Source organism: Choloepus didactylus, chromosome 5 (genome assembly GCF_015220235.1).
Source record: "Choloepus didactylus isolate mChoDid1 chromosome 5, mChoDid1.pri, whole genome shotgun sequence".
Classification (NCBI taxonomy): Eukaryota; Metazoa; Chordata; class Mammalia; order Pilosa; family Megalonychidae; genus Choloepus; species Choloepus didactylus.
In genome coordinates, this window is record NC_051311.1 from 160,254,136 (window position 1) to 160,267,182 (window position 13,047).

Genomic DNA, 13,047 nt, shown 5'->3' on the forward strand with positions numbered 1-13,047 from the left:
TTTTTTTTTTCTGTCTATCCCAAACTCTTGATAACCACGTGTTTATAAAACTAACATTAAAAAAAGAAATATGAAATCCAAGGATGTCCAAGGGGCCTCAAAAATAAGGCCGTCCATTCCCCTTCCTTTATCAGGAGAACAAGAATTAAACTAAAATGTTCAGATTTTTCATTCCATTTACCTCTACCCTAAAACCTAAACAAAAACACTATCGCCAAGCTTTGTAATCAGAAAATTATACTCTCTTATTTAATTTGGCTTTTTTAAAAGGATACGCTGATCTTCATACATTTATTTGAATTGTCATCATTTATTTTTCTGAAGGGTGGCAAATCCTTGATTTACATATTAATACCCTTTTGTTAATAGTTTTATCTGTTGCTTATTCCTCTACTAGCACCATCGAGTGCAGTTCAAAGAAAGAAAAATGATGAGTTATACAACTACACGGTCGAATCAAAATTTTACGTACTAGGAAGAACTGCACAAAGAAATCGGCTTTCTGTCTTTTGTCGCTCCAGATGCAGGACTCTGATTCAAGTTTAGGGCAGTGGGAAATTTCCAGCACCCATTTCTCACAGTAGACTGGTTTCTGCCCACTTCCTGACTTCCTGCCATTCTCCAACCACCCTTCCCAACCCCCATCACCCACTCCTACCACCAAGAGCAATTCTTGCTAATCTTAGGCAGAACCAGAGCATTGCCTGAGGCAGTTAATAAAAGGAAGGAGGACCCTCTGACAAAGCTGAGCCAGATCACTTAGCATCTTGCTCTCTTGCTTTCTCACTCTCTCCCTTCAAGAAATTGAGTGAGCAAGTTGATTTTGCCCCGTTGTTTGTCAGTTCTGTCTTCAATTGCTTTTCTCATCTGCCTGGGATCCATTAAGATTTGTGATTTAGATAGGGAGGGGAGGCCTGGTGCTACAACTCAGACTTTACCAGTGAAAAAAAGAAATTAAATAGAGTTACAATGGCGAAGAGATTTAAAATGGAGTCCGGAGATCATTCTGAAGGTTACTCTTAGGCAAATCTCAGCTGGATAGCACAAACTGCCAAAGTGCACCATATCTCAGGCAACAATGTTCCTCAAAACTCTAAGGATATCCAGACACCATAAACAAACTACAACAAGATAAAGAACTCAGTAAACTATCTAACCTGAAGGACATTTGGAGCACCCCAAATATTCACCAAGCACAAACAATTTAAGTTATCGGCTTTTTCTTTGAAAACCCTAGCTTGGAAGACCCAAGATGGGGCACAATTTGGTTACTACTCAGTTGACACAAGAGATATGGATAGGAGTATTGTACTTTTCCCTGACCATAAATAAAGGGGAACTTTGACATCCATTCTTCATTTTATTGTTCCTTGTCTGGGGATCTCATCAGAGAGAAGAGATACCCATACGTGTTCATACCTCTCCGAACATACCAGCATCCCACAGCACCGAAACCTATCTCAGTTTTCAACATCAAAACATAGAAGAACCTTCTAGCAGTTAGAACGCCCCAACAATAGAGTGGGCTGCCATGGAAGAGAAAATGGGTTCCTGCTGCTCAGAATGGTCAATCTGCTCACAGCACCTTGCATTGTCCAACAATCTCTGAACTTTTGCCAAGCATGATGATGTGCTATGCAAACAAGCTAGTGAGGTGGTCAGCTCATTCCATCTATGATGAGGGGATTAACATTCAAAAATGTCAAATAATTGAACCAAGGTCATACAACCAGCAAGTGGCAAATCCAGAACCTAAATGCAGTCCTTTAGTCTCAATTCTCTCAGAATTCCAAGTCCGAAATTCTAATGGAATTTCCAGAAATTTCAAAGAGATCGTATAACTTTAGAAGATAAGACTCACTGCCAGCATCCCATATGTCTGAAGAAGCAGACGTACTAGAACTCTAATTCAGACTTCTGGATCATTTAAAAAAAAATCTCTTTCTATCAGAAAGTCCTTCCAGATTTTGCTTGGTAGGGCAAAGCAAGTTCATGCAGCTAATTGTGGTTAACCCACTCTTGCAACTCTCATAGTCCTTATCCCTTTTTTCCACTTCTTTTAGAGTTATGAATGAATATTATATACTGTGTCAGACAGTGAGTTTCTTAGGCTCAAGAACTGCATATTATTCACCTCTGAATCCCTCATAGTGCATAAAAGCACACATAATATGGTGGCATGAAAAAAAATGTTTATGGAATGAATGAATGAGGAATAAATATACAAGTGCTGAAATGATATATCAGAGGCAAAGTACACAGGGTGTTTCTAAGTGAGGGCATTTTTCAATTTGAAACTATTTCTTCACTGCAGAAAACTGTCCCATTTATTACAAGACAATTTGCATCTCTGGACCCTGGACACTAAACATCACATTGTGACAATCAAAACACCATCACCACCCCCACATTTCCAAATACCCCTATACCCCAGGTTAAAAACCACTGCTGAAATCTGAGATCTGATTAAGATATAAGAAAAACACTCCTTATTTCCAAATTCAATGGAACAAAATGACAAAGGCTATAGACATGTTTTGGCACAAAACAGTTAAAAGTAGTGAGTGGCATTAATAGTTCATTATGGATTGAAGGGCATTACAATGTTGTGAGACCCCAGGGGGAATAGCTCAACCTATCCCAGATTCAATTTCTTCACCTGTACTTATAAGAGGATAAATTAGATAAAATATCTTCTTAGAGGATAAATGAGAGAATAAATTTGAAAATATGACACAATTTTAAAAGGAGCCTTATTATTGCTTTATTGCTGCTTTTCAGGGAGAAAAACATGAGGAAACCAGCTTAACGATTACCTAAGTTTTTAACAAATCACCATCCTTCCCTGCCTGGCAGGGATATGAGTCCAGAAGAGCTTTGTGCAGCATGAGTAAATGAAGGATTTTAAGATTTTAAAACCTAATGAGTACATTTCTTCTGCTTTGCTACTATTTACTACTTATAAGAGAGAGGTGTTTAATAAGAGAAATCCTAAGGAAACTAAACAAACAAAAGACTGTAAAATGAGAGGTCTTCTCCCTGAATCAAGGTGATATTCTGAAAGCGGGAATTCAACATTGCAAGCATAAATCCCTGTCAACACTTCACTCAGCTTCTCCCAAGACCAATCAAAGTCCAGAAGCAGTGACAGCAGGGAGCCATCAATCAGCCAGACCCAACAAGCTAACTTTCTCCATCACTTGGACCTAACTCCACATTTCATATTGAACTGTGAATCAAAAGAGCATGAAGACAGAGAAGAAATAATAGGAGCCCCTCCAAAGAAATATTCTGTTTGCATATAAACAATTCTAGAGTATTGTGTCTTTCATTTTCTGAAAGCCTTTTTATTAAGTTGGCTCACTCTTTGAAGCAATATATTAACATTTGAAATTCTTTATATTTGTGAAATACAATATAATTTCAATCATAAAAGTTGTCCTTATGATAACTGCCAGTGAATCACAGAGTTGAAAGGGACATTAAATTTCACATAGTCCCACTCCCTATCCAACTCTGCAAACTTGAAGTTACATTTCTGAATTCATGTTCTTCAAAATATTAGTCAATGGGCTGCCAATCAATATTACATGGAAAAAATAAATCTATATTCAAAGAAGATGAGAAATGCCTAAAGTTTAACTGGTGGTGTTGCCCTGGATGAGTTACCAGGTCCCTACCTGTAATCAGTCCCACCACTTATAAAAAGTCTCTTCTCCCTTACTGAAGGGCACTGCTTCTCTCTATTTCTTAGATAACAACAGTTTTTCCCTCTCACTGGACTATTTCCATTAGTATCTCTTTTAGTTTACTAGCATTCAATGGATTGGCTTAAACAATGGGAATTTTTTGGGTCACAATTTTGGGGCTAGGAGAAGTCTGAAGTTGAGGTGTCAGCAAGGCAATGCTTTCTCCCTAAAGACTGGCATTCTGGGGCTGGCTGCCGGTGATCCTTGGTGCTTGACTTTTCTGTCAGGCAATGCACATGGCAGTGTCTTCTTTCTCTTCCAGACTCTACTGACTCCCAGCTTCCGGCTGCTCCCTGTGGCATTCTGTCTCTCTCTGCCTGACTTTCATTTTGTTTATAAAGGACTCCAGTAATCCAGATTAAAGCCCAAACTGATTCAGTGGGGCCACACCTCCATACCATAACTGAAGTCACATCTTGAAGAAATCTTATTTACAATGGGTCACACCCTCAGAATGAAGAACAAGACCAACACCATGTCCAACTAGGATATGCAGTTCAATTCACCACAGCATCCTACCCAAAAGCAAAAAAAAAAAAAAAAAAAAAGAGGATCTCTTTCTACCCAAACTCCCCTCTAGCCACTGCCATTTCTCTGCCATTTATGGCAAAACACCTGAGAGCTGTCAGAATTCAGTCTCCCATTGTGTTCCTCCCAGGCCTTCTTATTCCACTTGATTCTGGCTTTCATTCTCACCACTTCATGAAAGCTGCTCTTGATGAGGTCCTCAGTGACCACCACACTGCTGAGTCCAATGGTCAGTTACCCATCTTCACCCTATTTGGGCAATGAGCCACATTCAGCACACTTGCACACTCCCCCTCCATGAAGCCACTTGCTCCCCTTGGCCTCCAGGATTCCACACTTCTTTTCACCTCTCCCACGCCCCTTCCCTATCTCCCTTGTCTAGTCCTCCTCTCCTCCCCGACTTCTTAAAGGTGGAGTGCCCCAGGCTTGGTCTTCGTCCTCTTTCTTTTTCTATCTGTACTCCCTCCAACAGTAATCCCACATATTCAGGGTTCTAACCCCACCAGAATGTTGAAGACTCCTAAATCAATACATCCAGCTGGACCTCTCCCCTGAACTCTTGTCTTCTGATGGAATCTGCCTAACTAACATTTCACTTGGGTCTCTAAAAGGCAATTAGACATGTTCAAAACATAACTTCTGTTCTCCTCCAAACCTTCCCAAGCACGGTTTTTCCTAACTTAGTTAAAGATAATGCCAGCAATCCAGTTACTTGGACCAAAATAATGGAGCCTTCCTTGATGCCTCTCCTTCACTCTCATCAAATTTTTTGACAAGTCTGTTGACTCTTTCTTGCAATTCTGATGCCTCTACTTTCAGAATGCCACCAGGATCTGGCCACTTTTCACCACTTTCCCTGTTACCACTCTGGACCAGATCACCATCATCTCTCACCTGGGTTATTAATCAGCCTTCTAAATGATTCCTTTGCTCCCATACTTACTCCCCACAGGCTCTTCTTCTACACGAAAGCCAGAGCAAACCTTTTACATTATGTCAGATGGAACTGCTCCTGCTCAAAACCCTCCAACGGCCTCCAAGTTCACTTAGATCACCTGCAACCAACCAAGTGTGCATAGCTCTTTGACTTCATCTCCTAAAACTCTTGTCCTTTGCACTCTGCTCTGGTGATTCTTCACACATACCGGTCACTTCCACAGCAAGGAATGTGCATTGGCTGTTTCCTTAGGCCTGGAATGCTTTTTTCCCTGAGTTTCTTTGCTCAAGTCTTTGCTCAAATGTTACCTTCTCAGCAAGGTGTATTCAAGGTAGGTTAAATCACATACCTTTGGTGGGGCAGGGTAACACGTTCTTAACCTTAACTCCACTCCATTGGGCATGGTCCCATTGTAAATAGGACCTTTTGAAGATGTTATTTTTAGTTAACGTGTGGCCAATTGAATCAGGATGGGCCTTAATCCTATTATGGGGGGCCTTAAAAAGACAAGCAAGAAGTTAATGAAAGTGGAGAGAAAGGAAAGGACATTGCCATGTGATAGGAAAGCCAAGGAACCAAAGGATTGCTGACCAGCCAGAACACTACTGACTGGGAAAGCAAGCCTTCCAGTATCTGAAACCATGAAACAAAAATTCCCATTCTTTAAGACAACCCATTGTGTGGTATTTATCAGCCTGGAAAATGAGACAGTACTGTATCCACATTGATAATTCCAGCTACTACCCCTCTTAGCTCTCTTGGCTGCCCTCACTCTACTCATCCCTGCCTTTACTGGCTTGTCATCTTGTAGAATTCAACACTATCATCTTCTTCATTGTATCTTCAGTGTTTCTCCTTCACTGGGCTATAAGTGCCACAAGATCTGGCCATTTTACCCTTTTTCCTTCCCTGTGGCACTCCAAGCCTAGGGCCTGATAAACGGTAGGCAAATGTAGTTGAACTATAAATTAATGAATATGTGACTCATTCAGAAAGTAGTAGGAAACCACTAAAAAATTTTGAGCCAGGATGGTAAGTGGTCCAAGCTTGGCTTCAGGATTATTACTCATGTGGATGAGTGCCAGGTTCTGGAAGATCCCTATGTTTCAATCACTGGCAGGTACACTAAACCTTAAAAAACATATATACTTTTTGAAACTGAAAATATAGGAGGAATATAGGGCAACCAGAGGCGTCAAAGATTTAAATGTATATGCAGAATAAGTATCTGTGAGGAATCATGTTGCAGTATCCCAGTGGGTAGATTAAGAGAACAGATTTTGTGGCCCCAGAATCACACCTGGGCACTCAGCTGACTCCAATTTTCTGAGCATCAGCATTTCTCCTACAAAGAGGGGTGAAATAGGCACATCTTCACCCACCTTACTCCAAGGTTCCTTCCCAACCCTCTCATAAGGCCTGTTCAGTAGGGATATAAAGTCATTTATCCAGGCCATCTCTGACCTTTCTGTTGAGATATTTTAAGCAGTGTATATTGTTCTTTCTAATATACCTTCCCGGGAACCATTCCATTTCAGTGTGGTTCCTGTAACAAGAGGAGAGGGAATTTCTATCTTCCCACCAGCACAAGCACAACCCTTTCTGCTGTGGTTGGAGATCATACCATACTTTGGAGATAGAAGGAGGCTCTCCAAATGGGATATTTTTGAGATTCACCCAAGAAAATAGTGTCATAAAAAGTCGATTTCTTCAAATATCTAAAAACACATCATTAATTCCCAGAACTCCTGGGTATTTGAGTTGGGTATACAATATTTTTGCATTGAAGCCTTGTGAAGAACAGCAGTTTTCCAGATTTCAACTTTTGGTGCTAACTCTCCAAGAAAAAAAAAAAAATGCTTCAAGAGTAGAAAATCACTGGTTGAAAATTTTCAAAGCCAAAAAAATCATTGCTTTTTAAAGAAAGAAGAACTTCCTTTTACAAAGAGTAGGTTAAGAGTATTGCCCAAGATTTGCATACTAAGACATTCCATGGATTAAAAATGGTACCTTCTTCTCTTTCCTCCTGACTCCTTGTCCTCTCCCCACCATATTATACCCCAATATAAGCACAATCAGAAGATTATCAGCTTTTTATCCCATCACAACAGTGAGAAACTTCTTCCTGTAATACCACTATCTTCTTCATCAAAAATGTACTGTCTGGTTATTTTGTATAAGGCATAACTCTGGACAGGAAGGAAGGGGTGAGACATCAAGCTCCCTGCCCTGTGACACACTACCCTGTCCCCCACTCATCAGAAGGGCAGCCCTGGCCTCTGGATGGTGACCCTTTAGCCTGCCTCAAATCACAAGCAGGATATACCAGAAATTGCTACCTACAAAATTTTACTGGAGCACAAGTGTCTGTAACTTATTCTCATACTAATAGCAAATTCAAGCTGTCCCTTTAAAAACATCACCTTCAGCCACTAGCGTTTTAGGGATGGCAAATAACAGCCAGTGTCACCTGGCTCCAGGCAGGGGAGTAGGGTGCTTTTAAGAGCATCATCCACCAGGCGAAACAAAAGAAAGAAGGCTGAGAAGGCTGAGCCCCTACAGCCCACAGCAGTATGAATTAACCTCTGACATTGACCCTACGCAGATGTCCAAGCTCCACTTCTGCTTTCCCCAACTCGGTCACCCAGTGCCTGTCACACTAGACCTTGCATTCCCCTTTGCAAGCACCCCTCTGCCTCACCTGTGCTCCCAGATGCCTTTTCCTTCTCTAATGCCAGCTTGACTTCTCCTACAGGACTTCTTGTCCAGCTGTTTCAACCCTTAATGGAATCTCCCCTTCTCTCTACTCCTCTGGCTGTCATCAGCAGAATCGCACAATTTAATGCATCAGTGATGGCCAACAAATCCCTCTTTGGAATACCTCACCACCCCTTACAGCAATGCAGTGCATATTTTTAAGGCTTTGCACTTGAAAAGGAAATAAACCTTCCTCTGCTTCCCTTGTTTTAAGTAACTGGAATCTGGAGTCAGATGTGCAATCTCCTTGTGAATTATTCACCAAATTTCACTGAAAGTTCATTTAAAACGTCAATACCCAATGTTCATACTTAAAGCTACACTTTAAAGTACATTATCTCAACAATTATTTTTCTGCCTTTTCGGGCATATTAAAAATGAACCTCAGGAAATCAAAAGGTGGAATGGATTTGCATGTGGGTGGGTTTTTAAGGTTGCCAAACACAGACCTCGCTGTAAGTGGACATTTGAGGAAAGCTGTGCTCTGCCCCTGGGCTACTCACAGGTCTCTGGTGTGGCATGGATAGGGGATGCCCTGTGCCTGTACTGTTGGTTCCAGAGCCTCCTTTCCAGTCTGCAACAAAACGATGGCTCTTTCGATCATGTCTTGCAATGGGACGAAGACATAGTTGTACTTGAACCCATCAGCTGGTAGACTTTGAGGATGGAATTTCCAAGAAGGGTTTTTTACCATATCTGTTCTCATGCTGTATAAGGTGCTAGTCCGAATGGTATATGTGACATGGGGTGGCAGTCTGAGGGACTCGGAGCGGTAGTTCTTGTTGACTGAGGAACTGTTGAATATAATACCTGGTGGCAGAAAAGGGAAAAATGGGGATTAACGTTTAGAGAGGGGCTCACACAATGTCAGCACTGGATGAGATTTGAAAAACTTCTATCTCAGAAAGGGAACCCAGGGACATAAAACTGATTTTCAGTGTTACACAGACAAGTTAGAACTAAACCTTCCTAACTCTCAGTCCAATGCACTTATTTATTTTTTTAATAAAATTTTTTAAAATAATTTGAGGTGAAGCTACATAACACAAGATTAACCATTTTACAGTGAGCAATCCAGTGGCATTTAGTACATTCACGATGCTGTATGACCACCACTTCTATCCAGTTCTAAAACATTTCCATGCTCCAAAGTAAAACCCATTCCTCATTCAGCAGTTCCTTCCCAAATCCTCCTTCCCTCAGCCTCTGGCAACCAGTAACCTGTGTTCTGTCTCTATAGACTTATCTATTCTGGACATTGCATATAAAAATGATCAGACAACATGTGAGCTTTTCAGTCTGGTTTCTTTCACTCAGCATATGGTTTCCAAGGTCCATCCACCCTGTGGTATGTATCAGTGCTTCATTACTTTTATCAGTAAATAATATTCCACTGTATCACATTTTGTTTATCCTTTCAACCACTGATGGCCACATGTGTTGTTTTCACTTTGTGGCTATTGTAAATAGGATTGCTATGAACATGAGAGCAAAAGTATTTGCTTGAGCACCTAGTTCTAATTCTTTTGGGTATGTGTCCAGGAATGAAAGTGTAGGATCATATGGCAGTTCTATGCATCACTTTTTGCACTACTGCTAAATCGTTTTATATAGCAGTGGAACCATTTTATATTTTCACACTTTTTAAAAATTTTCAATAAAACTGTACTGTGGGGTCATCAATACAGAAAAATGATTTGTTTGGCATTCTTGCAGGACTGGAAAAATTACACTGGGTTGATCAAATAATCAGACTTTCCTTCTCTCAAGTTACAAATGTATTTCTAAGAATCCATCTCTTTGGGGTTATCATTCAAAACCTAAACATCCGTATGCTTACAGAACCATTCTGTGTTCTGTCATATGAATTCTTTGAATTTCATGTATAAAGCCTCAATAAAAAATAATGAAATTTGATTCAAAAAGAATATGAGAGAACATATCATCTTCATTATGAATAGGTGAACAATTAATAAAGTTGAAATGGCCCCAAGATATCAGGATACTATGATGAAAATAAAGGCAAGGGAGGAAATTAGAGTATAACTTCAATCAAGAAAAATATGATTTATCATGGGAGAGCTAAACATAAAATGATGTCAAAAAAATAGTGAAACATACAGTAGATAGCATTGGGCTCAGGATGTTGAAAACATCATTAGTCATTATTACTATCTTTGTGGTATTAAAAAATCAGGCACATCTTTTCATCAACTCATTGCAATTATTTCTTATTTATTTTATGCTTTATCTGGAAAGAACTTCCTTTTCTTTCTGAGCCATAGGCCTTTAGGGAGAAATATGCAAAATGACAACCTATTTGAACTGGTGCCTTTGTGAACATATTTTTCCATGGAATACTTACTGGCCAAGAAATCATTCTGCTTCATGAGGTCATATGCTTTAGTCTCCAGGAGCTCAACCGAGTCCAGAGCCAGGAAACGGTTCAACATTATGCAGGAAGAGAGGTTAACCAAGATCCGACCCAAAAACTGGAGGTGTCCAGCCCCTAGGCGGTGAAACATCTCGTCCAGCATTCCTCCTGAGGAAGGTGAACAAATTAGGACAAATTAACTTTTGTTTCAGCCCCGTGCTAACGGCTCACATAGTGGAGATTATGCAAATGAGTCTGAAAATGAATATAAATGTGTTCATTAGAAAGGAACTCTAACGAGTCAAATTTTGCTCATATGCAGAATTTGCTACTTATTTGCTGAGCGTAAACTGCCCAATCTTTGAATACATTCTCCGTAATGCTGAAACTTATACATAATTGAATAGAAAACAGTTCAACCACAAAGGGTAAGGTGCAGTCGCCTTGGTCAAGGAGATTTCTGAGAGGGGAGAGGAAGAGAACAAACAATGGCGAAGGAAGTCTAAGAGTAGAAGGAAAAAGACAACTTAGAAAATTAAAGATTGGTAACGTTTCAACCTGGAGTCAAGTAACTCTAAAAAAAAAAAATAACAATAATAATAAAACCCTTCCATTGAAGTAGCAGGCACTTTGAGAAAGTTGTTTTATAAAATTAAGTTTGCAAAAACAATTACCAAGGAATATTCACACTTAGGAAATCAAATCCTCCAGGAGTCTTGTCTTGGATGCGTGCCTTTAAAATGGGAAACTGGCGGTAGATATAAAGTTGGCAATTGCTTTGCTATTGAGGCTGAACTTCAAACATCTGCAGGGAAAAGCACTGAGGTCTCAGCATGTTAGCTCTGCTTTCAGAAAGGAGCTGTACCACAGTAAATATAGGTGTGAAAGAAACAAATTATCTAGAAAGGAGGCAGTATGGGAAGAATATTACAAACACAACCGGAAATGAGACCTGGAGAGGCAAAGGGACTTATTAAAGAGAAAAGAATTTGAGGGTGGCCGAGCACTGTGGGAGAAATGAATTCCTCAAGGGTTCTTTTTCACACAGCCCACTCAGCAGATGTCATCAGCCCCCCTTTCCCGGGCCCAACCCCTGTCCTCTGCATTATCGCAGCACTGTGAGGCAGAGGCCAATGGGCTTCCCCTCTAGTGGTGAAGAGGAAGCAGTACTTCTGGGCTGCTCAGATAGTCAGCTGGATATCCATGGTGAGTGGGTCCCTATATGTGTCCAACATCCACCCAGATTGGGTCTCTCTGCTTAATGAGTTGCAAAAAGAGTCTTTTGCTCAGGACTTTAAAACAAAAAAATCAAGAAGTGAACTTACATGAAAACATAATGACACAACACAACACACAAAACACAAAAACACCCAGCAAATCACGAAAACAAAGTACACAAAATGGCAACGTGGGACAAATTGTTCATTTCCAATGCTCACTCGCTCAGCTATTGGTGACGTCTGAAGGAATGGTTGTGACACCAGCTTCTGGCCGCATCTTCCTCTTAGAACACTCATTAGAGAGCTAGGTTACCGTTGGTCTCCCTCCCTCACTAAAAATTATCAAATTGAACAAGAAATGGATGACAGAAAGAAATTAAAGCATGAGTAGAATCTCCTGAGAAAGTACTTACAAGTACATACGATCCTTAATCTTTACAACACCACATTTTAATTGTACCAAAGTAAATGATATACTTTTTGGCAAGTGTTGACTGGCCAACATTCTATTATATATTATTTCACTCTTAAATATATGAAGTTTGTTCTCTATCAAACAAACCCTTGTTACTGTTCATTCCTTAGAAAGACTGTGATCACTGCAATTCCTTAGCAAACTTGGTAGACAAGGTATGTGCTGTCTTCCTGAGTTCCCAGGAAGTGCATGTGATGTGGGACACAGTTTGTCACTGCTCTGTCCCTGAGTCCGTGCTCTCACACATGCCCACCAGATTTTCAATATGAGCATCTGGTGTTCTGCACAGAAATAATGAACAGAATTGAAGTTCCCCATGACTAGGTCTGTAGGGTCAACCCTGACTCTTTTTTTCTCCTCCTCCATGATCTGGGGGCAGCTTTCACCTTTCAGACCTGTCTCTGGCCCTCCATTTGGGTAGTGGCAGGTAACGATCTGTCCGCAAGCAGCCCTCTGTGTGTGGGCACTGCTCTCTGCTGACCCTCCCTGCATTTCGCTAACATTCTGAGTCTCCAAGTGACAGTCAACATCTCTGCATCTCCAGTCTATGCTCTGTCCCCATTCAGAGCCTGCCTGCCCTCCTCCCTGCACTTGCCCCAGTATGTGGCAGCACAAATCCCCACGGAGAGCTGCCTCTACCATCGCTGCAGCCATCTCTCACTCTATCTTCCTCCCTGCTCCCTTCTCCCTCCTCCCTGCTCCCATATCTTCCTGGCATCTTAGGTTTCTGGATCAAGTCTGGACTTTCCTAGCTTGGCCCTCTGCCTGTGTTTGAAAGACAGCTTGGACAGTGCCAACGGGACCAGATCTGAATGAGAAATTGCTTCAAGACATGTCTCTTCCATACTAAACTGGGTGGAAAATCAATTAACATGTCTAGGCCTCAACTTCATCATTGGGAAGGAAAGAATCATTTCCATCCACCAAGCTCGATGGCTGGAAACATGGAAGGTCCCAAACAAGATCAATCTGCTTTCATGATCCCTCAGCTCATCAACTCTGCTCAA

At 40.9% G+C, this 13,047-nt stretch overlaps 1 protein-coding gene across 1 annotated transcript in view; it reads right to left on the reverse strand.

Annotated features, from left to right (window-relative positions):
* The window catches only part of ABCA13 (ATP binding cassette subfamily A member 13), a 453,377-nt gene that overhangs the window by 265,128 nt on the left and 175,202 nt on the right, over positions 1 to 13,047 (reverse strand). Inside the window, exons 29-30 of the mRNA XM_037837193.1 lie at positions 10,337 to 10,513; positions 8,475 to 8,781 (exon numbers count right to left, since the gene is read on the reverse strand). Coding sequence (XP_037693121.1) covers positions 8,475 to 8,781; positions 10,337 to 10,513 — 484 coding nt within the window. The remainder of the gene's footprint in view (positions 1 to 8,474; positions 8,782 to 10,336; positions 10,514 to 13,047) is intronic.